We start from the raw sequence: 26,530 nt of genomic DNA, 5'->3' as shown, positions 1-26,530 counted from the left end.
GAGGGTATTTGCAAGAATGAGTCAAGAATACACTGTCAATAATAAACTTGTAAACTGTGTATTTCTATGACTTCTTGCCTCTGTGAAGCACTTCTTTGTCTTCACTTCTATACATTTGTTTTATGTGTCCTGATTAAAATGGATTCTGTGGTATTTACATTTGTATAGTTATGGATTGTGATTATCTGCATATTAAAAGAAAGAATGAATATCAAAATAAGGGGATAGAGTTGCTATTGTGACTGCTATAAAATCATACTTTCTCAGGACCCAGAACAGTATTATTTTAGATTCAATTTTGTGGGGTTTAAAAAAAAAAAAGAACAATGCATATATTAATAAAAATGTTCACAGTGTCTCTGAGCGAGAATGAAATATTTTGCTCCGAGCAGTCTTAGTTATATAAAAAAGGGTAACAACTATATTGTGAATGAAATATTTTGATTGTTTCTTCTTACCTCCATAGTCTTCTGCTTTGATCCTCTGAAATATTTTATCAAGAGAAACCAATGTTGCAGCTGCTAATAGAGAACAGCAGAGCAGCCTACTGGGGTTAGTTGTCTGTTCTTCATAGTGCTCACAGTTAAACCAAAGTGAGGCATAATTAGGCAGGTAAATTCGATCTACTTTCTATCAGTCAAACAAGTTTGTACCATTATTAATATCACCCTGCAGTGTTAGGAAAAGAATCTTTGAATATAAAGGTGGTAGAGAACCTGACAGACTTTCATTGTTTCTTTTGACGGGAGCATCTCTGGGAGCAGCAAAGGCTGAGGGAGCTGGGGCTGTTCAGCCTCCAGAGCAGAGCCTGAGAGGGGCCCTCCCCAGGGTGTGTCAGGGGCTGCAGGGAGGGGGCAGAGGATGGAGCAGGCTCTGCTCGGGGGGGCCAGCAATGGCACAGGAGGAACGGGCAGGAACTGATGCCCAGGAAGGTCCAGTTGGACAGGAGAAAGAACCTCTTTGCTGAGCAGTGACCCAGCCCTGAACAGGCTGCCCAGGGAGGGTGTGGAGTCTCCCTCACAGGAGATATTCCAGAACCCTCTGGACACACTCCTGTGCCATGTGCTCTGGGGTGGCCCTGCTGGAACAGGGAGGTGGAACCAGATGAGCCACCGTGGGCCCTTCCAGCCTGACCCATTCTCTGATCCTGTGATTGTGTTTTGTTTCTCTGTTGACTCGTGGAAGTTCTGACAGCAAATACAAATACAAGGACCCAGTTCCTCTCTGCAGGGCTTAGAGTGTGGGCCACAGATGCAGCACATCATTGTTTAGCCTTTGTTGCTGTTCATCACGTCACAGACCTGTAACAAGTATTGCAGAGTTTATCAACTCAGCTCCCAGTTTTCTTTTTCCTTCCATTCTAGGTTATTGCAGATGGAATGTATCTTGAATTAGCACGAGATATCTCACTGTTCTACATAGCTAAAAAGCACTAAAACTCCTTTGCATTTGTGCAGCAGTCGTGGGTAGTTGCTGTCCTCCAAATTCTGATCCCCAGGAGTAACAATGTCAAACATGTAGTGTAAGATAGTGGCACATCCTTGGAGCTTCACACTTTCCACTTGTGGTGGAAGTGGCTGAAAATCCAACGGCATTTTGCCAGGTCTTGATGGTGGCTATGAAGTCTTAGGACTTTAGGTCTGCAGGGACATAATAACTGATATAAATACATGCTTATAAAGTTTGCTTCAAAACTAGGGATGTGGCTCCCTGCAGAAGAATTCCTCCAGCGTTAAACTGATGCTACACTGGACGGGATCCAACAGGCTCTAAACTTGCTTTTAAAAAACCTGAAGCTGGAAAAGCTTTTCAGAGAATACATCTGTATTTCTAATTTCCACCTTGAAGGATGAAATCAACTGGAGAGTTGGTGAGAATGAATAAATTGATTCACAGTGGGTTGACAACTCCCCGTGTCTCGTTTTCTGTGAAACATCTGTGGGTGATGCCACCACGAAATTTGACTGCTGGCTTGCAAGCTGGTCTACCACCACTATGTGATTAAAAACCTGTTACTCAGATATATGCAACTGGATTCGTGGCACTGTTTTCCAGATTACTTTGTGTAACTTTGAATGAGTGATAAGGGGACTGGAGCAGAGCAAGGAAAAACCTGTTTCTTCGAAAAATGTCATCTCTCCGCTCTGCTGACTTTCTAGATGTGCAAGTGGAATAATGCAGCAGAAACTCAAGCCCAGAACTGAAAGTAATAATTTAGTGAGAAAATATTTTTCTTTTGAAAATGTATTTTTTTTTTCAGTTTTAGAGAAAAAAAATAATGAAGATGACTAAGTTTTAGCAAATATTACAGGGTGAAATTTCTAGCAGCCAAATCATTAAATGCATTCATTTGTAAACATCAGTGATGGAGATGACAAGTTATGGAGATCACAATTCTTCTCTTCTTGTCATGAGGAGTAGTAATTTATTATTTGAGTAATCACGCAGCACAACACAGAATTTAGATTCCCCGAGAAAAAGACTTGCACTGTTTATTTGTTTTAGTGTTTTATCATCATAAAATTACGAACTCAGAAAAAAAAAATTACTTTCTAAAGTGCAATGCATGTACATTGAATACAGCTGTAATACAAACCAGACAGGCAGACCTGTGAAGCAAATGCTCTTGCACACAATATATTAACTAAAGATTTTCCTGATTTATTTCTGTAGTAGACAAAGTACCCTCACCTTCATACCACTTTAGTCAATGATGAAGGTGCAGAATGTACTCAGAAAAACATCCTTATGTTGAGCACACTTATTAAGTGCAACAATGCTGCTCATCTATCTTTCATCCTGAGAATTGTCCAATTTCATACAAAGATTAAATGAGACAAGAGACTCAGATGTCCTGCCAGTCTGTGCTTGGTGCTGAAGAATGAATGGATTAAAGACATGAAATTCTTGCCCAATATCTTTTTACAAAGGAAAACACAACATCATCTGATTATACAACATGGGCATTTAAATTTATTCAGCCCTTGTAGAATCTGCCTGTGGTGCTTCCCCCCACCCCAGACAGACATTATTGTAGCTTTATTCTAAGGAATAATTTGCTGTATCACAGCTGGTCATCAGTGAGGCATTGTAGACTTAATTCCATGGATGGCCTTCAGTGAGGCATTGTCTGATTCACTCAGTGCTGCTCGGTGCCAGGACACACACTTGCTTACTAGCACAATGAGGAGCTTTTTATGAGTATTTGTTGTGAGCACAAGCTGTAAGTTTGTTTTTCCAGGCTAAAGAGAAGGACTATTAACCACAAACTCCAGAGCCTCTGATTTTATAATTAGAAATCAATTGGGCAAAGCTTAGTTTTGCATATGTGACCTCTTCCCATGGCTGTATCCCAGAATGGTTTTCCCCTGAAATGGTTTGCTTAACAATTTTATGTTAACAGCTAATCTATTTGCAAAATCAGTTTGAAATAGTAAATTACCTGTGTGCTTTTGGTGGCCTCAGAGAAAAAGGCATAATCAACATGGAATTACCTGAATGGGTGTTCTTTTATAATTTACATTTTAATCTCATTGTTTATTTGTTTTAATTAAAAGCCATCACAAAACTTGTTGGCACTGTGGGGTTGCATTGACTTTGGGAAGGGCAAACATCTGGAGTTTATGTTGTTCATTTGTGTCCCAGGAGGGTGAAATGCAGCTGGACTGTGTGATGCCAGACAGATTGCTAAAGCACATTGACTCAACTGATTTGGCCACCGTGGGCCTGTGTTGGGGTGGGCTCATTCCTGTCCTGATTACCTTGGTATTTGGGAATCCTCAGGAGGCACAGATGCAGCAATTCCCATTCCACTTATTTGTCTGGTGTTGTACATGGAGAGCTGTTTAGCTCCCTGAAAACAAGGTGTCTGGCCAGTGTGTTTAATACCACTGACCTTCAGAGTCAGTCTGACCTTCAGACCTTCAGGGGTGGGGGAACAGGACTCAACAGCTGTTTTGTTTTGTGGAAAGTAAACTGCAAGTAAACTATTACCAGTGCCAAGTGTTGTCCCTCAGGGGACAACATTCATACCTTCATTAATGACATAGATGAATGGATTGAGTGGATGGATTGGATATTGGGAAGGAATTGTTGGCTGTGAGGGTGGGGGGGCCCTGGCACAGGTTGCCCAGAGAAGCTGTGGCTGTCCCTGGATCCCTGGAAGTGTCCAAGGCCAGGTTGGACGGGGCTTGGAGCAACCTGGGCTAGGGGAAGGTGTCCCTGCCCATGGCAGGGGGTGGGACTGGATGAGCTTTAAGGTCCCTTCCAACTCAAATCATTCTATCATTCTGTGATAATTTACAGCAGCCAACATTCCATATTTCTTCTGGGTTCCTGGTATGTGAGGGATGAATGCAGGGTAATGCCACTGTTGCTTTTTCCTGTACACGTGGTGCTTGATCTTAACCAAACACAGCAACATGGTACAGATGTTATGTGTATGTGTATGGTCTCAATGTAAAAAATATGTTACTGTTCTGGTTAATACTGTGTTAGAAAGCTCTTTCCATGTTAAAGGGGATATTTCTAATTAATAGCTTGGGATTTTGAATTTGCAGTAATGAATTTATTGCGGTGGTAACAACTTATATGCTGGGGGAACAGGAACGAAGGCATTATCTTTTGGGTTTTTGTCTTTTTGTCTGAGATCTCATTATCTGTGCAAGCTTATTATTTACTACCCCACAGTAATGCTGTTGTAAAAAGTGCAAGAATATCTGAGATTTGTGGTATGATAGGGCTGAGTTGAATTGAATTGGATCTAAGAAACTGCAGATGTGGCTGGTTTCATCTTTATCAGCTTATCTAAGCTTTTGCACTTAAAGGCTTCTGTCAGTTCAAAGCATAGGCACTGCTTGGTTGAACAGAGCTAAACTGTGGTAGCACTTCTTAACCTTTCAAAAATAATTCCAATTTAATTCAAACATATGTACTACTGAACTTGGAGGAGTTTAGATATATATCAAGTAAAAATTCCTTTCCATTTTTGTAATATAAGGAGGCACCAAAAAAAGAAAAAAGAAACATATCAAAGCTCTTGAAGTTTAATTTTAGTTTTCTCAAAAAATTCTTTTTCTTTCCAAATGAACAAATAGAATTGAGTTCTTCTTCCCCCATTCCCTCACTTAAAATAAAGAAATCACTAAAATATAAATCAAGATTTAGCATCAAAGAGCAACTTTGTCAATGCGGGAATTTGGGGAGATTCTTAGAATGTTTGGAATAATTATAACACTGGATTTCTTTTCAGCATAGGGATAGACAAAAATTTGCTACTCCAGAGCATAATGAGGTATCTGAGTAGATTTCTGCATTTGAAATGATGGCAGAGCCTACTAGTGCAGCATAGATAAAAGGGCTTTTTATTTTGCCTTGGGTTTTGGTTTGTTTGTATCTCCAGTTTTGATAGTTTGTACTTCAGCTGTGCATCATGGCACATTCAGAGGAGAGCTGGCATCCTTCCTTTTGATTGCACTTTTTCAAAGGGCAAAAATATGGACCAAATATGGAACACAGACAGATCACTTCAAAAAGAGCCTCAAAAATTATGACTGGAGATTTCCGAAAGTCAGAGCAAACTCAGCCTCTTTCATTTGCTAGTAAAATATATTCAAAGCAGTAACAGAAAGGGCTGTGTGCAGGAATGATTGGGTTTGTGTGTCAAATCTTGTAATCCAAAATCCTTTGGCCAAGTTAGGATCTGTGAAAGATAAGCAGGAAGAAATGATTAGGAAGAGACTGTTGAAGAACTGAGGAGGTATCAGGTCTAATAAATCCTTTTCCTTTCCCAAAACTGAGTGCATCAGCTTTCAGACTCTTATATGGCATTTGATATTTAAGAAAACTTGACTTGCCTCATAATGAGATGCTCTATAAGGTGAGAGTGTGTTTTAAAAACATAATATTCTGATCCCTGCAAAAAATAAGCAATTGAATCCCCTGCAGTACTTGTGGATTTAGCCTGGGCTGATGAGAACAAAAAGACCAAGTCCAGGAAGCTGTCTGTGGTGCCTTATAGATCAGTCAGGTGGCATCAGTGTGACCCTGTCTGAGGGATCATCCATCCAGAATGGCCCTGTCATCCTGCCCTTTGGTGCAGGGGGTTCTCATGTCTGACTCAGCACAGTCCTCAACACAAATTTTGGATGGGTCTCAGATAAAGCAGCAGGATGTTATGTTCCTTTATGCACAGCACCCCAAGTGATGCAAAGAAAAGGCACAGTAGGAAAAAAAGAGGGAGAAAGCAAAGGTTGAGAGATTGGTTTGACTGAGCATCTGAGGCTTTGACTCTGTGGGACGACCCCCTCACTCCCTGGTCTCTGAATATTTCCTCTGGCAGGAGCAGACTGTGCCCATCCTTTTCCAAGACAGGCTTCTGCAGTGTTCCCCATGTTCTTTTGGAACGTGATTTATAGTGATTGTTTTCCAGGGGAAAATTATTGCCTTCCCAGGTGAGATTTCTCTTTGCTTAGTGTGGATTTCTGACTAACTGAAGAGAATCCTGTTACCAGGAATGAGGAAACTAATTTAGGAGAACATAGTGTGTGGCTGTTTGTCATCCTGTGATATAGGTCAAAGATTTTCATTACAAACTACAAAAAAGTTTAAATAATTTAAAGGTCTTTCTATTCAAGTCAAGAAGGGCTCTCAGCAGGTACACAAAAATGTAGATTTTACTCCAGTCTTAACTCGTCCTGCTGGGAATATTTATTCAAGTTGTGCTGGCAGATGCCAAGTCGTGGTTGTGACACTCTTTAACACAGACACAGAAGACTTAAGTTTGTTTGTTAAGATATGCTAATAAGAGATATCTCGAGCTGTATAACTTCAGAGTACAATCTGAGGTCTGATTTTAGAGATAAATAAGTATGTACTAAATGGATGATTACAGTGGTTGCTTAGCTTCTGTTTATTTGAAGTCTGGTGGGCAACAGGCTCAATATGAGTGACCAGAGTGCTGCTGCAGCAAAAGAAGTCAACAGGATGCTGGGTCACATCACTAGAAGAGACAGAAAAGTCTTTATCCCACTCTGCTCAGTGCTTGCCAGGCCACACCTGGAATATTGTGTTCAGATTTGGTCCCTGCTATACAAAATAGATGTGGGCAGGCTGGAGATGGTCCAGAGAAGGACCACAAAGGAAATCAAAGGCCTGGAAGCTGCCATGTGGGGAAAGGCTGACAGGGCAGGGTTTGTTCAGCCTCTGGAGTAGAAGGCTCAGGGGAGGCCTTGTCACCCTGTTCCTGTCCTTAAAGGGTGGCTGCAAAGAAGATCACAGAGTGGTTGGGTTGGAAGGGAACTTAAAGCTCATCTCGTTCCACCCCCTGCCATGGGCAGGGACACCTTCCACCAGCCCAGGTTGCTCCAAGCCCCGTCCAACCTGGCCTTGGACACTTCCAGGGATGGGGCAGCCACAGCTTCTCTGGGCAGCCTGTGCCAGGGCCTCCCCACCCTCACAGCCAAGAATTTCTTCCCAATATCTAATCTCACCCTGCCCTCTTTCAGTTTAAGGCCATTCCCTTTTTCACAGGGAAACACATGGAAAAAAATGAAGGGTTATATGTAAAAGTTACTTGTAGGGAGATTCCAATTGGATAAAACAGGAAAATTTTCCATAATGAGAGTACTCACCCAGTGCAATAATCTCCTCAGGGAAGTGGTGAATTCCCCAATATTGGACATTTTTCAAATTCATCTGGACAGGGTGCTGGACCATTTTGTGTAGACAATAAAGGTTGGACTAGATGACCTTGGAGGTCCCTTCCATCCTGGTATTCTGTGGTTCCAAGAAGTCTTTAAAGCACTCAATAAAATGAATGTTTGCTGTCTACTCCTGAGTTGAATGCCAATTCTTGTTTATAACATTATAAAGTTCAAAAGAAAGTCCAATAATTGTCTCCAGCAGACTCATTTGCATCATTTCTTCATAGTAATTACATGAACAATAGGGACTCTCTACCTAAGAGCAAAATATATGTTGATCTGTATGTGCTGAAATATAATCACAGTAAATGTGTTTTAATTGTGTTTGTGACACTGCAAAAGTAAAGGCAGGGCAGAAAGCTGCTCTAATATCTACAGAGTGAGTCATCACATAAAAAGACCAAAACATTAAAATAAAGGTTGTTCTAATAAGGAAAATAATGAAATTATGGTAAACAAAGGGAATGAAATTGCTTTATTTTTGTTGGAAGTAAAGGTTTAATTGCAGGATTTGTGTAGGCAGTAGGAATGGTTTTGCTTTTAAAGCAAATAAGAATTTAATTCTCCTAGAGCTCGAGTGCTGCTTCTGAGATGAGGAACAGATTTTCATTTCATTCACAGTTGAAATGTTGGGGAGAAAAGATACTTTTGTGTCACTTTTGTTTTGGAATATCAAAAATTGTTTTGGGCTAGGCATAGTATTTTAATTAGATGGAAATAAACCCCCTTATATGATAACAAATGAAATTAATTTGAAAGGAAATATTTTATTTACATTTTAGAAAGATAAATAGTTCAAAAGAGTGAAATTAATGCATATACAGGTATAAAAAGCTGTTGAATAAAAAATAATACTGAAGTGTTTTGGTCAGGAAACATTCAGAAAAAATACTGCCTTGGTCCTTTCCCAAACTATTTGTTTCAACTTTCCAATAATATTCACCTGAATGGTTGAAGTGAGAGATTCTCCAACTCCCTGACAGGAGGAGGGAGCTGGGGGGTCGGGCTCTGCTCCCAGGAACCAGCAGTAGGACAGGAGGGCACAGCCTTGAGCTGCCCTCTCATAGGGTGGGCATTGGGAAGAAATTCTTTGCAGAGAGAGTGATGAGGCACTGGAAAGGGCTGCCCAGGGAGGGGATGGAGTCCCAGTCCCTGGAGGTGTTTAAGGACAGACTGGATGTGGCATCAGTGCCATGGGCTGGGTGACAAGGTGGGGTTGGGTCACATGTTGGACTTGATGATCTCAGAGGTCTTTTCCAGCCTGGTTGGTTCTGTGATTCTGTGGTTCTGTGATTCTGTGATTCTGTGATTCTGTGATGAGTGTCACTGAATTATTATCCTTGTCCAAAAAGAAAAAGAATCACAGGGGAAAAATTTATGCAGCTCCAAGGGTAAGGCTGGTATTTTAAGGGAGGCTTCTTGGTGATCCTTAGGATTTGTAACTACTCAGTTTGTCCTGAATATTGAGCCTCTATTTGTGTGAGAGTTTCCCCAGCAGCAGCACGGGGAGACAGTGTCATCTTTGCTCTCAGGGCTGTGCTGCTGCTCCCTCGGTTACTGTGGTGACACATTCAGCCTGTGCAGGGATGTCCCTCATGTCCCTCTGTTCACATCCAGGTGATAAGATACCCTGATTGCAGGAAGGCAAACACGAGGGGTTTTGTGGCTCATGGAAAGCTCCAGGTGACTTGCTGCTGTTCAGGATGTGTGATCACTCAGGGCCCTGCACCCCAGGCTGGATGACACAGCTGGTTTGCTGATGAGTGTCTGTGCTTGGGCTATCAATATAAAGTGTCACTTCTAGATGAGAATCAGGCCAGAAGAGAGCTTTAGCCACAGGGAGGGAGAAGAAATGAGCTTGGCAGCAAGATTCAAGACAGAATAAATAAAGTTTGGGAGTATTCTTAACAAAAAAATACAGTCACTATTGAATATAACGTGATCCAAATCACGTATTTTTCCTGGGAAAAAAAATACACTCAAAGGCTCCATATCCATTCCTTTCACTGTCTTCTGCAGTCAGAGAAGCTTTTGAAATCCATGTTATCTTTGCAAACAACTTGTGACCCACCTTACAGAATGTAAGTCTTTGTATTCTCCTTGATTTTAACCAGCTGCTCTTCTAATTTCTTCTTATAAAGATTTCTTGGAAAAGCTTCTTCCCATCAAGCAACTCGTCCATCCCTTTGATGGTGAGGGATTGTTTCTCCAGTGTTTCTCCACAAGCTTAAAAAATCAGTTATTGTCCAATGCCTTGTAGGCAAGAGCAGGAAAAGGAAAAAAAAGTATTTACCAAATGTAAAAGTCTCCAGGTAAGCCTCAAAGTGAATATTATCACAGGCATTCCTGGATCTGGGGGGGTTTTCCTCTTTACCTTGGACTGTGGATTGTTAGGCTTTTACAACAACAACAAAAAAAAAGCCCTGACCATGTTGTAGTCAATAAACTGGCATCTGGAAGTTAAATATTCTCAGCTTCATTTTCCATGGCAATATTTAAATTGCCTAACATTAATGTAACTTTTTTCTCCATGTGTTTTAGGAGCCATATGCTTGGTATTTATTTTCTTTTGTTTCTTCCTGCTTTCCCATTTATTTACTCTAGATATTTCTATTTCTTAGGCATTTTCATCCTCCAAACTGGCTGATATTTGGGCTTTGAGTTTCACCCCCAGTGTCCCTTTGGAACTACATCTCAGCAGACAGAAGAAAGCTGAGATATGAGGATTATTTTTTTCTTGTGACAATATAGCATATTTTAGCTGGAGGCTTTTTACATTTTTCTCTGTTATCCATCACCTAATCTGCATAACCTCATTCCTTTTTATTGGTAAAGGACAGATGTCAGACTTGTAACTATTTAACTCATATTAAAGTTATTTTTTAAAGGCTGAGGAGTAAGTAGAGAGTATATAATACAACTCCACTGCAATCTGCCATTCTGCCTTAGAAATAAAAGCACATTCTGTCCAGGTCTAGAGAATGGTTGGAGTTAAGGTCATATTCATCTAAACTCTTAGAACTGGATTGAGTAGAGAGTGACCAAACTAGAAAACAGCATCCAAGGCTTAAAGTTACCTTGAGAGTTCCAGGAGAGCTGGAAAAACTCCAAGTTATCCAAAGATCTATTGGCAATGAATCTTTAAACTGATTTCTCTCAATACTTATGCATTCTACGAGCTCCAAGAACATGACCCGTCAGCAAGGGACTGTTCAGGCAACAATTGACAAACCTAAGAATTTTTCAGTCTTTTCTGGATTCTTTCACACACTTGGACCTGTTTGTTAAACCTGCATATCAATAATATATGAAACCAAAGCAGAATGTATAACTCGCTCAGGAACTCTGCTTTTCTTATGTGTTTCTCTCCTATTATAGGAACTGTCAGTGTTGCAGTCCCACAGAATTTCTGTGTGTTTCCTCTTGGGTTTTGTGCTGGTTAGAAGGGCAGGGTTTCATTCAGGCTAATTAGTTTTTTTTTCTTAAAAAATAACGTTTGAGCCTTTTCTACCACTGTGTCACAGCACATTCAGGAAAGCAAAGGAGCCTGCAGAACCCATGGGGTTTCCCTGCTCAGCCACCTTGCTAACACTGATCTGTATAATCAGGAGCAGTTATGCACCAGACTGGAGGGAATTATGGCTCCAAGTATCCTCATCCTGGGGGCTTCTGCCTTTTTCTGAGAGCAGCAGCTACAGTGGAGTTGGCACAGCTGAGACAGGGACCTGTGGCCCAGCTGACAAACACACACAAGCTCAGAAACCAGTGGGGAGACATTTAAAATGGCTTTGAATTTTTAGTATGGGTGGAAAAAGAGGTTGGTTTAATCATGGTGGGATCGTGGTTTCTGACAGGCCATGATTCCAGTTTGTCTCAAAAGAGAGTTAACATTTGGTGAGCCAAGATATCTTTCTTAATTTTATCAATTTAATTTTATCAGTCAGTCAGCAGGACTGATTAACAGTGTGTTTATGCTGCTCATATTTTGTTGAAGGAGTTCATGCAGCAGATTATCTCTTCAGTTAACTTTGCCATCAATGTCCATTTACATACCCAATAATCCCATCTCCATAGGCAAACAAAATATTCCATCTCCTATATCCTGAGTAAATGTGAAAAGGCAGCTTTACAGACTCGATAAATAATCTCAAATATTTTACTTCAGGGCCTTGCTATTTTCAACACTTGATTATCTCACAGTCAGATAATTGTTAATCTCATTATGGAAGTCAGTTACAATTGATCTATTAGCTATCAAAAAAAGTATAAAAAACAAACTTGCAGATTAGTGTTAAATTCTGAATTTAATTGGACTATAAATTGTGGAGTCATAATATGAATTCATAACTGGATGTTTATTGTGGGGGTTTTTTTGAGGGGTTATCTTTGGTTCTGTACCCTCCTTTACAAGTCTTTGGAGTTTTGTCCAGTGTCCTTTCAAATTTGAGACATAGACTCCTACTGAGGTCCTAAAACCATACACATTTTAAAAAAATCATCCTAGGATTAGAAATGTATGAAGGAATTCAGCCCCATTTTTTCCATGAGTTTGGCTCCTACTGAATCCATAGGTGGTAATTATAGAAATTAGCCAATGCCTTAGAAACTCATTTCTAAAATTCTCTATTCTGGGTTCATTCTTCCCTGTTTCTTGTTCAGAAAAGGGGAAGGGGAAAAACCCCACCATTTGCCATTTCCCCATGAGCAGAGGGGAGTGAAGCAAGCTCAGGGAAGGCTGTAGCACACAGTATAACAGAGTCCTTGTGTCAACAAGGACCTCTCTGTGTTATTGTAATGCAAGTAATTAATAACCATTATTTACAGCTGAGTACTGACTCTGCTGTTGTCACTGCCCAGCTGCCATTTGGTACTCGCAGTGGGGTTCTTTCAGGGACTCCAGCAGGAATAGCAGGAATGTAGATGAGATACTCAGATTTTGTTTCATTCTGGTATCTAGGGTACGATTTGGAACATTTAAAACTCAACTTCGCAATATTCTGCCACTTTTTCATCTTTTTAAAGGTGAGTTATTTGCTTTTTTCCCCTGAACACTCATTTTATTAGAGAAACCCCAGCAGAGTCCTTGGAAAGCTTCAAAGTTCCCTCTCACACAGCTGTTTTCCTCCTCTGTTGTTCCTTTTATGGTCTTTATGTTCTCAAGTGGACAATCTAATGATCAGTTCTTTGAAGGAGGGGTGCATGTGTCACTTGAAAAGAGGTCCTGAGAAATCATTATGTATCTGGAGTGCTGCCTCCAGCCCTGGGGAACAGCACAGGGAGGACATGGAGCTGCTGGAGAGAGTCCAGAGGAGGCTCCAAAGATCATCAGAGGGATGGAGCAGCTCTGCTGGGAGGGAAGGCTGAGAGAGTTGGGATTGTTCAGCCTGGAGAAGAGAAGCTTTGGGGTGACCTGATTGTGTCCTTGCAGTGTCTGAAGGAGCCAAGGGGAAAGATGGAGAGAGACTCTTGACAAGGGCCTGGAGGGACAGGACAAGGGGGAATGGCTTCAAACTGCCAGAGGGCAGGGCCAGGTGGGATATTGGGAAGAATTTCTTGGCTGTGAGGGTGGTGAGGCCCTGGCACAGGTTGCCCAGAGAAGCTGTGGCTGCCCCTAGATCCCTGGAAGTGTCCAAGGCCAGCTTGGACGGGGCTTGGAGCACCCTGGGCTGGTGGAAGGTGTCCCTGCCCATGGCAGGGGGTGGAATGAGATGATCAGTTATTAAGGTCTCTCCCAACACAAACCATTCTGTGATTCTGTGATTCTTTGCCTCTTACCTTAAGTCTCATGTGTGTCCTGCTACTTGCAGCCCCAAAAGATATGAATGCTGGGTAGCTGGTCACCTCTTCTTTCTGAGAAGAACATTAGAGAAAGGCAAGGAACAGCTGAATGGGGACAGGACCATCTGGGGTTTTGGCTGTTCTGTGCTCACAGAGTGATAGGAGCTCTACCCAGCTTGTGTGGGTAGAGAAAACCGACAGTGATTCAACAATCATTAAATTAGTACAGATGTCTCCTGCAGCCTCCCACAGAAGTCTTCTCCATGAGCTCAGACAATTTGGATAAAGGACTAGACTAAATCATTGCTAAGTCTATATGGATTCTGGCTGGTTTGAGATTGACATATGTTCCACACTTACAGCTCTTGGGATACTGATTTGTGTACAACTTGGCTGCATTCATGCTGAGCCAGAGTTTCTGTTTTGATGGGACACTGACCCCAAATTTTGGATGTTTTGAATCATGGGTGGGTTAGGTGTTTACAGCAAATGACATAAATACTCCAAACAGTGCCCACACTTACAATCATAGCACTGCTATTTTTGCTTCCTTGGACACAGATCAGATTATCTGATGTGCCAGAAGAAAAGTGATAACTGTCCCTGAGACTTTAGTCTCCATGTGCACTGGGAAGGGAACTCAATACAAGTTGCTGGAGAAGCAGAGGTAATAAATTACTAGATATCAAACCCTGCTGGAGTGGGCACAGTTGTTTATCCCTGCATATTTAATATTGGTGATGTGTAATGGTTTATGTCTCCTCTCCCCATTCAGTTCTTCCAGAAAAATCATTAACAAAGGCAGGAGTTGTGATCTATCTCTAGTGGTTTAAAAAATATTTCAAATTTAATGGTATTGCAAATTGATCACATTATGAGATGTAACCTTTGTAAGTGAGTTTCTAAGAAATTCACAGGAATGCATGACTTAGTGGAAATGCATGGAAAATTACATTAGGAGGCTTTGAAAGCCACAGAAGTGATGAAGCAAATAACTTCTTGTGAAACTGCATGAAATCTTAATAACTAGTTTCAACCAGGTTCCGAATAACTTACAATTCTTCATGAGTTATCCCTAATAAACATCTAACTGCAAGAAAAGAGGGAAAAATAATCAAATTATCCTCATGTTACATCTATTTATTCTGATGTATGACACTCTGATGTTACTGTGTAATTGCAAATGTAGCAGCTCTGAAGAACTAATGTTTTGTTTGACATCTCAGAAGGAATTTGTTTTGTAGCATTTCCTGGCTCTGTTTATTTTCACATTCTAAGTAATGTGAAAAATATTTCAAGTATGAAAAAACTTATACTGCACCCGTGTGCCCAGTTCACAGGTTAGTGGAAATGCACTGCAAATAAATTACATTGTCACCTGTAAGCAGATAGTTTATAAGAGAAGCAATATGTAAGTACCCACAATTTAATTTTTCAGCTCTCTTTATTTCACTGTTACCTTCTCAACAGTTTTCAATTTTAGCTCGAGCTGGCTGCATAGCTGATGTTTATATTTCTGCACTGTAGCTGTGTTTGACAGCCAATTGCTAGAGAAGAGCTTTCTATTTGCACTGCCAGCTTTACACATTATGTGGTTTTAGACAGTACTTACTTCCTTATGTTCAGACACTGAAGGATGCTAAGCAGTAATCTTAAATTTGAAAAATTACCTACAAAAAAAAGGTGTTTTAATGCTTTCAGGCCAGTTTTATTAAATATTATTAACAGAAGGCATTCTGCATGAATTTAAAATTCTTTTATTAAGCAGGAAGACAGGTTAAATATATTATTACTGGGACCCTCCTAATCATTTTGAGCAAAATATGAAAAGAAGCCAGGCTGGTGAAAGCAGCTGAAAGCAGAGCCTTGAAGGACTGTAAAATCAGGACAACTTAAATATGCTTAAATAAATAGAAATATCTTCTCACCACTCTGGCCTATTGTACTTTTTGTGCCTTGGCTGGTCTAGGCTGCAGCTTGTCTAGTTTGACAGATTTTGTAAGCAGCCTTCAAATTATTGCTGTTGGTAGGTAGTGATTAACTTTTTTATTCCTCTTCTGCAATCCTAAGAGTATGTATTCTAAGATATTGCTTTGACATTCACATGAGAAAATCATTTGAACAACACAAAGAGGTCTTAGCACTCAAGTGCAGTGTGCTCTGGGCCCGAGAATGAAGCCTAGCAAGTTATAATAAGCTTTTAAAGAGGAAAGGAAAAATAAAGCCCAAACATCACGAAAGGAAAGCTCAGGACATGGTTAATAAGATGATGATGATGATTGAAGGAACAACAGGGTACGATTTAGGGTGCAGGAACTGCTGGACTGCTGGCTAGTTCATTGAATGGGAAATGCCTATGGCTTATGGCTTTTTACAACCATCCCCATCTTTTTTGTCTGTATTGAGGAAGGAGCATCAAGTGAGACTCTGCTGGCAGTAGAATTGACAGTCAAAAGGGAACAGTCCCCTGAAGTTGTTCCTGGAGACTTCAGTCAGTCTTACAGCAGAAATGACAGCATAGTTTGTGTCCAAGGCTGACAAGCAGGGGGAGGGAGGAAAGGGCTTTGCTGCTCTTTCACTGAGTTGGGAAAAGAGTGACAAGTGCAGGAGGGAGGCACTCTTAATTATAATGCCTGAAGCACTGGAATTGTTAATGTAAGTGCTTGACCCCAAACAGTGGGAGATGACAGATACTTTTTTTCCCCCATAAAGACACAAAAGAGGGAATATGTTTTACAAGACTAGAGCTGCATGCAATTTTTGAGGCTCTCTATGCCCAGCTTTCAGATCTCCTGTGGTGAGCCACAGTGCACTGCAGATGAAATAATAGAGAAGTAAATGAGATGGGAAAGGATTCCTCTTTGGCAGGGTGGCACAACTTCCTCCCGTGTTTCCAAGTGTCAGAAGCAGTCGGGTTAAAAAAAAATCCAGGCCTTCTTACAGGAGTGGTGTCTGCTGGAACACGGGGAAGGAACATCAGTCTGGGTTCAGAAACAGTTCCATGGACTCCCAGCTGGGCAGAGAGCCAGCTACAAAAAGGTGCCAGCCATCTGAGGCCACTTGACACGGGACACTTGGGTGTTAAAGAGCTGAGGAGAGCAGGGGCTGAAGGCGGCAGTCCAAGCCGTGGTGGGACACGGGTCGTGTGTGGTGGTGCTGTTCTCAGGACAGAAGGGAAGACAGATGGTATTCCCAAATGGAAGGGGCCAAGGCCAGAACTAGGAAAACAGAAAGCTTTAGCTGTCATCTGGCTTGACATAAGGATTCAGGAGCAGGAAGGTATATAAGAAATGCATAGAGGAAAAATCAACCCGAGGGGCCGGTTTGGAATGAGGGAAGCGGGGTTGGAACAAATCTCTTTGTCTTTGTTGCCATCACAGCTATGGAAGACTTGCGTGGGATTGTGGAGTTGGGGAAGACTTTGTGTCTGGGGGCATGGGCACAGCAGTGAAACAACACCAGCAATACATAAATTACAAATCAGTATTGAGAGTAACTGGAGATAAACGTGTAAAGCTGGCCAGGAATGGCTCGAGTGGTCCTATGGTCTGGATGGTTTTTCCTAATATGAATCTTTGTGAAGCTGAATGCAGGTTTATCTCTTCCTTTGTTCCTCCCATCTGTAAAAACAAGTATAGCTGTACCTTTTTCTCCCAAGACATCACATGAAAATAGATATTAAAAACTATTAATTCAGCCTGGTGAGGAAGGTGATACATGATACCTACAGAAAGGACCAATGGCACTGTGACTAGGAAGGACTTAGATCAGGATTCATTTTCTTGCATGAGCTGGTCATAATCAGTGAATCAGAGTAAAGAGAGTGTTCAATCCCAGTCTTGTCTCCAGTTTTCAAATAACAGTTCACTCCAGTGTACTATGAGATGCTACCAAAAGGTAAGCAATGAAAAGCTGTTTGTGCACCATTGCAGCATGAATATAAACAGAGACAAAATTAGCAAATCAAATAGAATGAAAAAGCAGTAGCAAAGAATAAACAGAAACATAAAAGAAGCCATCTGGAATCAAAGATACTCAAATGACATGGTAGGAAACTGAGGCAGACAAAAGCAGAGATTACACTCTTAAATGAAAGCGTTAGGGGTATTATTGCTTTAATTCCCTTTGAATATGGTTATGAAAGTGCAGCTGAGAAGTGTGAGCAGTAATGTCTTCTGACAGTTACTCCAGAGGCTTCAAGTTACAGGATTCTGGGATCTTAAATGGAACCTTTGTCATCCATGGACATGTCTGTTTCCTTTCTGAAAGAGTTCCAAGTACTGACATTATGTCAAGTGCATCAAGTCTGCGCCCTAATTTGTCATTACCCTGAATAATAATGCGGAATATTTCTCCTCTTCCCCATTGTGCACTTATAATTCGCATTACTAAAGATGGGATCAGCCTATCCGTGGAGAAAATGACGGATTCTATTAAACTGAAATTACATTCACTTTATTAATTCTGTGTTGTGTGCAAGTGAATCAAATCTATTTATAATAGTTTAATTATGAATGATTCTTTAAACCTTGGGTCAACAATAAACATGCTCATTGTCCATGATGTGTCAGAGCACATCAACAACACACAGAAAAACATTCTGTAACACTTAAGGATGTTCATATTTTCAGGAAAAAAAACCCAAAAAAAGCCTGCAAAGCCACTTACAGAAAGAAACACGTGAAGAATAAGGTGCATTACAGTCTTTGAAAGCACTGACATATATATAAAAATGATTGTAAAAGTCACTAAAATCCTTCCATACTTTCACAGAATGAGCAAGAGCTTCTTGGAACCCAGCAGTTTCAGAAAAGAGTCATAAAAAGCTGAAAATTCCATCTCTAAGTTTGTTAAATGAGGTCTGCCTCATAAACAAGGAATTTTATTGCAAGCCACAGGTAAAAAATAGGAGAACCTGAAGCATTAGGGTGGTGCTGGTGTGTTGTGTGTGTACCTGTGTAACAGCAGGTGAAAATCAGTGATGCACCCTTTAAAAAAAGATTCCAGATTTAGGAAGGAGAAGGATGATGCAAATTTTAAAATGAAGTTTTAAGGGCAGATGATTCCTTTTCCCTTGAAACAAGTACGGGGTAATTCCCTTGTAATTACATGAGGATGAATTAATTACTTTCTAACAAATTCAAATAAAATCTTGACTACATAATGCCACCTTCTCTTTTCTTAATTAAAAATGTCCAGGAGCATTTTCATAATATGTAGATTTCCCACACACACCCCTTCATGTGACTTATCTCTACATTTATGCTTTTTTTTACTAATACTAGGAAATTGGGATTACAAATCCTTCCTTTGATGATGCATCTGTTATGGGCTGGGCTTTGTCAAGTTGTGCATCAACACTGCACCCAGAGAGGACTGGAAGTGCCCAATCCTCCTGCAGAGGCCAGTCCACATCTTTGTGCTCATCCTGGGGATGGACCAGCCCCAAGTGCATTCTGTACTTTCCTGATGGTGAACACATGGCTTGAACATGAAATTTGTTGTGCTGAGCAACCTGTTGTTTTGACTGCCATGGGTTTGCCAGGTAACACTGAGAGCAGGTGAGACAGTTTCCATCTGCAGAAGAGACTCATAAATCTGCTCAGAACTGCAAAAGAGCTTCACCAGCCTCTGTCCATACAAAGCCTGTGGCTGCAAATGTAGTTTTGAGCCAAGAAAACGTCGTTTTAAATATAACAATGAAACATAAAATGAACAAATAGCTATAGAATAGGAACATTTCATAACAATACCACACTCCTGGCTTTGTGTTTTACTGTAGAGTGGTACTTTTGCATCCATAGAATCTAGAGGCTCTTTGAATAAGTTTCCTCTCTGCAGTTCCTCTGGTGTTGATTGTAATGATGCATGTTTGTCATGTATGTACGTGGGAGACTCTGAATATGTGTTATGGATTTGAATAGTGTGTTGGCAATACTTTTAGGTGGTTATTAATGAAAATAACACCCTGTGTGTGCTGTTACTGTTAATCCTGGCTTCATTGATCACCATCTGTGTTATAGGATAGAATAGCAAAGGAATTAGTGGTGATTAGAAACTGCTGTGGTCCGAGGGTTCGTTTGGAATGAAGTTAATTTTTTAGGAAAAAAAATGAACTATGCTGAGGATACATGGGAGCCATTAGTAGGACATTAATACAGGGCATCTGCATCACCATTAAAACTAGGAGAGGATCCAAACCCTTTCCTGTCGCCATAAATCCAGGCACGAATTGGGTGATGGGGTTGCATCTGCTGCTTTGAGGGAGAGAGGTGTTTGGATTTATAGTCCCACAGGCAGGGCAATGATGGAGCAAGAAGATTTCGCTTCCTTTGAAGTCTAATAAACCAAATCTCACATAATGGAAGTGAGTTTGAAGGTACTGTTTTCCAGTAAATACACTTGTCTGCTTGTTTTGGGGTGCTGTGTAGGAGCGGGACACAGGGGCTGGCAGAGAAGTTTTCTTTTTCAAACAGAAGTTCTTGTTGCATTCTCAATATTGCTCTGAAAAAGAAGAGGTCAACCTTCAGGCACAGGTGTAACAGATAAAGCTATAGATGTGGAAAGCAGTTTCATATTTACATTTGTGAGGCTTTTTCAGCCGAAACCAATATTCATTTATCATATTCATTATACCTCTCTATCATTCACCTCGACCCTATATAATTATGTGTTTAATGATCTTTAACCTGCCCATGAACACAGCTTGCTGAAGCTTGACAATTGCAGTAAATTATCATTCATGTCTGGTAGGAGAGGAAAAATTACTTGGGAAAAAAATACTGTGCTATCTGACTCAGAATTTAACTTCAGTTCTGTGATTTACCTTTTAAATAGATGGTGATATTTAATCCTAAATCTAAACAATAAAATTATTGTGAAAAACTGACTCTTCTATAGGTCATTTACTATAAAATTTAGAAATTAATGTGTAGGAACTTAAAAACCTAGAAAAGCTATCTTAATCTGTCAGTCTGGATGCTCATCATAGAAAGTACATATGATTTTAGTAAATGCCACATTTATGTCTTGTTTTTTATTAAAAAAAAAACAAACCCAAAAAAGTATTATCAGTTTTGCTACTATAAATCTTCCAGTAAAAAATACTGATCTTCTATTCATCACTCAATTTCAACTTCAATGTCATAAAATGCTCCTGTCTCTTCCCCTTTGTTTAATGTCTAGCCCTTCATTTTATGGTGTTTCAAATAACAACATCAAATTCTTTCTTTTGATACAACGGAATTTAACTTATTTTAGGAAACAATTAATAATAATCACAGGCAACTTTTTTCATTTCAACTATTGGTATCTCAGTGGCACTGCAAAGGTTTTATAGCTCTGCATTAATATCCACCAGAAGTGATTTATGAGCCATAACTGCTGTTGGATATTATGGGTAAAACCTGAGATTGTACTGACAGCCTCTCATACTTACTAGCAAACCGAAAATGGGAGAATCTTTGAGCATTCTCAGATATCTGTGTATCTAGTTTATCCTGCCAGTGCCTTCTTAGAAATTCAGATTACAGTCTTTCAGTATGTGGCTGGGTGAGCTGAGCTGGGTGAACCTTTGCTGAGCTGTGCCTGTCCAGACAATGCTGTGATATTACATCACTGTAATCCAGCCATGAATATCCTGCCAAAACCTTCATGCGCAATTTTAATAGGATATAGATTTATTCAGGGATCAAACAGATGCTTAAATTATAAACAATCCATTTAAAACACAGATTCTGGATTGATCTTGACGGGCTCTGGGGTCATAAGAGTCATAAAGACAATAATATTAAAGGTAAAAAAGAGTTGTAATAACTTTTTGAACAGACAAAACTGTGGTACCAACCAACAGGAGAGTTCTATAACTGAATAAATGATGCTGATTGTTCTCAAGCAGGAATTGACAGCAGGTGCAAAAAGAAAAACAGACTGAATTTTTGGAAAAGGGGCTCATCTGTCACTTGACATCTCTGTGTACATTCCTGTATGTAGGTTAGAGTGAGCTGGATGCAGTCACACATATTCACCCCTCAGGTGCTTTTAAAAAGCTGTTCAAACAGTGGTGGTGTGATGAAATATTGCCCAGCAAAACACGGGGGATGAAGTTACACCTCGTGCAGTTGGTGGGAGTGGTGCTGTTCCTGCAGAGCAGAGGATGCTCTGGTGGATTTTGGGAGTGCAATAAACCAGAGCAACGGGGAGATCAGCCCTGGCTGCTCTTGTCCACTGGGCTCGTTGCAGCAGTCCCAGATTCCAGTCTTCTGAGGCCTTGAGCAGCAGAGTTGCTGAGTGGTGAGCTGCAGCTCTAACAGTGTGTGACCAGCTCTGCTGAAGGACCTGCACAGCTACTGGGGGGATGACATGAGACTCTCCTTGTGGCTTGGCTGTAGCTGCTCTTACAAGGCTTTTTTTCCCCTCACCTACTTTAATATCCTAATGCAAGTTCTTATATCAAATGATGATGCTGCCCAGCCCTGGCAACCACTGCTATCAACTGAAGAGTAAAATGCATAACCAGCAGCAATTTCTACTGAGCTGTCTGACAAAATGAGCAAACAGGAACAAGTGGTTGTTATGTTGCAACCTAAACAGGCTGTATTTCCTTCAGAATAACTTTTGTGAGACAGAGATAAATAATAATAGATGCAAATTACATTTGTAATGTCATGTTATTCACTTCTTATTGATCATGATGAGTATGTTAGCCTTACTAGTAAATAGAATTTAAAACATTATTACTTTACATTTAAGTTGTTTTCCTATATTTTGAATGTGTTGACACTAGTACATATGGTCCACCAACTGACATGCTCACCTCACAACTTAAAAATTATTGGAGATATTCTGGTATTTATTACTTGGCTCTGAGCCTGCCAAAAAAAATTAATGGAAGTCCTTTGTCTCCAGGCTTTTAATGAATTAAAAAAATTCAAAGTAAAGAAGAAAACCTTTCTTATACTGATTCAGATTATTATAATCCTGCCTTGTTTTTTTGAAAATGACATACAAATGAAATACAATTGTTTTTTTCTACTGGGGCTTTTATGAGAATGGGAAGATGTGTGTAAGGGTTCTTCTTTCTTTTCAGCACCTACTTTGAGAATAAAGATCTTAGAATCTTTTAAATTCTGCTAACAGGTGAGTTAAGACACAGTTCTGAATTCCTGCCTGTTACAACATTCCATAGATGCCAGTGTTCATCCATTTTCAGTCACCTGGAAATAAGCTGAAAGTAATAACTAAAAATAAGAAACTTGATTAAAGCATATATTATTGTTAACCCTTCACTCACCCTTTGATATAATAGGTTAAGGACATTTTGTACTTATTCATTTTGGCTGATAATGGTTCTGAAGGCATTTACATTTTAGAACAGGAATTTAAAATATATATATAACAGCTGCTTTTTAAATAGAAAGTCTAATTATGCCTATGATTGCATTCACTTTTGATTAGTATGCATACAAATCCCTGCTCTCCATGTGTATTCAAGCTGAGCTATAGATCACTGGTGCCAGGATTGAAGTACAAAGGAACAGCTTGACAAAATGTATGATTAGCCCAAAGTAAAAAACAAAACAAAACAAAAAAAACCACCAAAAAAACAAAAAAAAAAAAACCAACCCCACAAAAATTCTGTGTGTACACTTTTTTGTCTCTAAAATAATTCTTTTCTCCCCTTTTAGTTACACACGGACCTGGACCCTGGCAGCAGCAGAATCAAGTATATTCTGTCAGGAGATGGAGCTGGAACAATCTTTGTGATCAACGACAAGACCGGAGACATTCACGCCATGAAAAGGCTGGACCGGGAGGAGAAGGCTGAGTACACTCTGACAGCCCAGGCAGTGGACAGGGACACAAACCAGCCCCTGGAGCCTCCCTCAGAGTTCATTATCAAGGTCCAGGACATCAACGACAATCCCCCTGAGTTTGTGGATGGTCCCTACCACGCCACGGTCCCAGAAATGTCCCTCGTAGGTAGGTGTGGCTGAACACCAGCAGCTCTGATCGCTCCCATTCAGTCCATGCCAGGATGCCCTGGAGTTGCTGATGAGTAATAAGATATTTATTATGTTGTTAGCATTAATTTGCATGCTTTCAAATCTCCTCTTGGCCGAAGCTTTCATCTGCAGCACAACAGTAGAGTCCCTTAGTAGTAAGCAAATGACTAACAGCTGTATTAATGTGTCTGTCTTTGTCCAACAACACTTTAATGGGCTAAATTTATATTTCCCTTATGACGCTGTAGTTGAGAGTGTTGTTGTTGAGAAGGATTTATCAAGATTTGCTCCGGCATGACACTCTAATCCTATTGATATTTTGTTGATGTTTAATTATCTGTTTGTGTGTTTTCATACACTTGCAGTGTGTTGATACGAACTTATTTGTTTTCCTCTAAGTGCAACTGTAATCAGCAAAGACACTGAAGTGAAAGATGCTGTGTCTGGGAATTGATGGTTAGACTCCAGAGTGGACTTAACCAATTAGCCGTAGGATTTGCATGGATGATGGAAGGGGAAACAGAGAAAGCTGTGGAAAAAGATGGTGAAAAGGGAAATTAACTGTGTGAAAGCAGAAAAGAGAAAAGAGTAGAACATAATCTTCTTAATACGTTTTACTTATATTTATTCATTTTGTCGGATTAGTGTGAATCTATTTCCTCGTGGATTAATATATTAGAATTTTTTTTGCATGCTTTGCCCCTTGTTCTGTGTTTGCAAATGTATAAGTATGTAGTTAGAGAGGTAGATAGTGATGTACCCAGGTCCTGACTCCCCACCTACACACATTGAGGCAGGTGATTTTTAGCTCTCGCTGAAGCAAAAGGGAAGCAAACCCATCAAACCAAAAGACTCAATTTAAGGGCAATATAAGAATTCAGCATAAGCAAAGACATCAAAATCTGGCCATAAAACACAGAGGAAATTCTAATATATTTTAGTGTTAGGTTGAGGATAATGTGCTTTTCAGTGATTTGTCTACATCTGTCAAAGCAAGGTAACTGAAGGAGTGCCAAGGCACTTTGTAAAATAAAGCAGCATTCTATCACAAAGTTCCAAACCCACCCTTCTGTCTTATTTAGCTAAAAAGAGGAGGAATGTGAGAAGCCAGACCTGTCCCCTCTCACACCCAGCACAGTGAGTTGCAGAGTCATTTCAATGACAGGCGTGGTGTGCTCACTACATGGTGATACCTGAGCCTTCATGTCTTTAATCAACCCTTCTCTAACACGTTTCCATATCTTGGTTGCATTGAATTGCTTGTTCTGAAGCTGATATCTGAATTTTCAAGCCTGCAAGTCAGTTCTTTTACTAAAACATAGGCTAAATTTGATTAGTTACTTTTAATTATACAGCAGCACAAACATAATATGGTCCTGCTTTCAGAAGATATTTTTGCCAAGCTCTAGGTGAGAAAATGACTTATTAAATAAAATAAAATAGAGTAAAAGAAAATAAAGAAAAAAAAGTGGGGAGTGGGAGAAGGAAGAAGGAAAATGGAATGCTATTTTTCTCCATATGAATGGTACTCTAGGAAAAAAGAAAATGAAGATATATGCAGACAAGAAAAGATGGTTTCTGATCACAAATCCTACTATAAAAATAATTTATATCTGTGCATATGAGCAATATTTATAATCTGTAATAAAGACATGGCTCTCATCCAAGGAGTATTCCCTGTAAAGAAGAGGAGGGGAAAAAAAAGCCAAAAACTTTGACAGGAAATTGGTCAGGAGATCAGATGAGTAAAAATCTAGGGAGTTGTTTAACTCGAGGTTTAAAAGGTGGTAAATGCAATGAGATCAGGAGAGTAAAAGAGAATAAAAGATGAAACATTAGCAAAAGAGAGGGAAAGTGAAACAATTGAGAAAAAAGTTAGGGTGAAAGAGGAGGGGAAAATGTAAAGAAAGGTCATGGGAGATGAATTATAAGATAAAACTTAATCTGGGAAAGCTATAAATAACTAAAAGGGTTGGCTCCTGGAGGATAATATTTCAACTGTTCCCCTGGCATGTTGGGGGAAAGAGAAACAATTCTTTGTTGAACTGCCTCTGAAATCACATAGTTCCACATTTTTATGTATTCTTAGGCTGCATGGCAGAGTTTTGTCCAACAGCAAGTTTGTTCTAACAACACAAATAGGGGTAGAAATTTGCAATAGATTATCTGAGAGGTCTGAGGTTTATTACTGTAACTATGCAAGTTTTGCTCATTTATCCCTCATGATCCCTAGACCTTCCATGTGTTTTATGTGACATTCCTAACTGTGAATGCTTTCAGGCTGTTTCTCTAAAGAAGCACAAACATACACTCCTGCTCTTTTGTTGAGAAATGAAACCTAATTCTCTGCTGTTGCTTCAGAACTCAGAGAATGTTTCCAGTTGCATTACATGGATCATGAATAACTGTAATATCTGTGCAGTACAGGCATTGTCTTATTCTCTGATGGAACCAAATTTCAAGGCTGGGAAGTGGAAGATGAGAGTGTTACTGTTGCTGTTACTATTTCCTTCTTCTTTCCTCTCTTGACCCACAGGTAGCAACACCAAGAGCTGTACTAAATGATTCTCTGTAAATTATTTTAACTTTCTTGAAGTTGTTTTAGTCCTCTTAAAATTACTTAACTCCTTCATGATGTTTATAAGAAAACTGTTTCCTTTCAGAGTTCAAGGAATTTTTATTATTTTTTCCCCCACCAAGAGTATTTCTCTTCCATTATCCACTTAGTTCACCTTAAAGAGATCTCCTCCCACTGCCAACTGCAGCCTTGGCATTTGTACCACACAGGCAGTGTTCTTATTCAGGATAAAACAAAGTTCTCCTAAACCTTTTCTTTCCTCAAAATGCTTATATCAATTCTGCTCTGAAACACAAGAGGAACTCATATGCTATATAGATATATATAGTACTTATGTAATGAGGATGCAGTACAAGGCATTTTATTTTTGGATGTCTGTGGAAAGCAATTTCTAACATACAGATGAAGGCAATAACCTTCCATTGTTCTGTGCCACAGAGCTGAGGCTCTAACACAATGCAGGTTTT

General features: G+C 40.0%; 1 protein-coding gene across 3 annotated transcripts in view; it reads left to right on the top strand.

Moving 5' to 3' along the window:
- The window catches only part of CDH8 (cadherin 8), a 153,562-nt gene that overhangs the window by 34,332 nt on the left and 92,700 nt on the right, over positions 1 to 26,530 (top strand). For all 3 annotated transcript variants that reach the window (XM_051805977.1, XM_051805976.1, XM_051805978.1), the window contains exon 4: positions 23,168 to 23,462. In XM_051805977.1, the coding sequence (XP_051661937.1) occupies positions 23,168 to 23,462 (295 nt within the window). The remainder of the gene's footprint in view (positions 1 to 23,167; positions 23,463 to 26,530) is intronic.

The sequence above is a fragment of the Manacus candei genome, unplaced genomic scaffold, assembly GCF_025592945.1.
Source record: "Manacus candei isolate 608988 ecotype Guabito, Panama unplaced genomic scaffold, ASM2559294v1 h1tg000065l, whole genome shotgun sequence".
Classification (NCBI taxonomy): Eukaryota; Metazoa; Chordata; class Aves; order Passeriformes; family Pipridae; genus Manacus; species Manacus candei.
The sequence above is the reverse complement of the archived record's forward strand: the minus strand, read 5'-3'. Positions and strand labels throughout refer to the sequence as shown.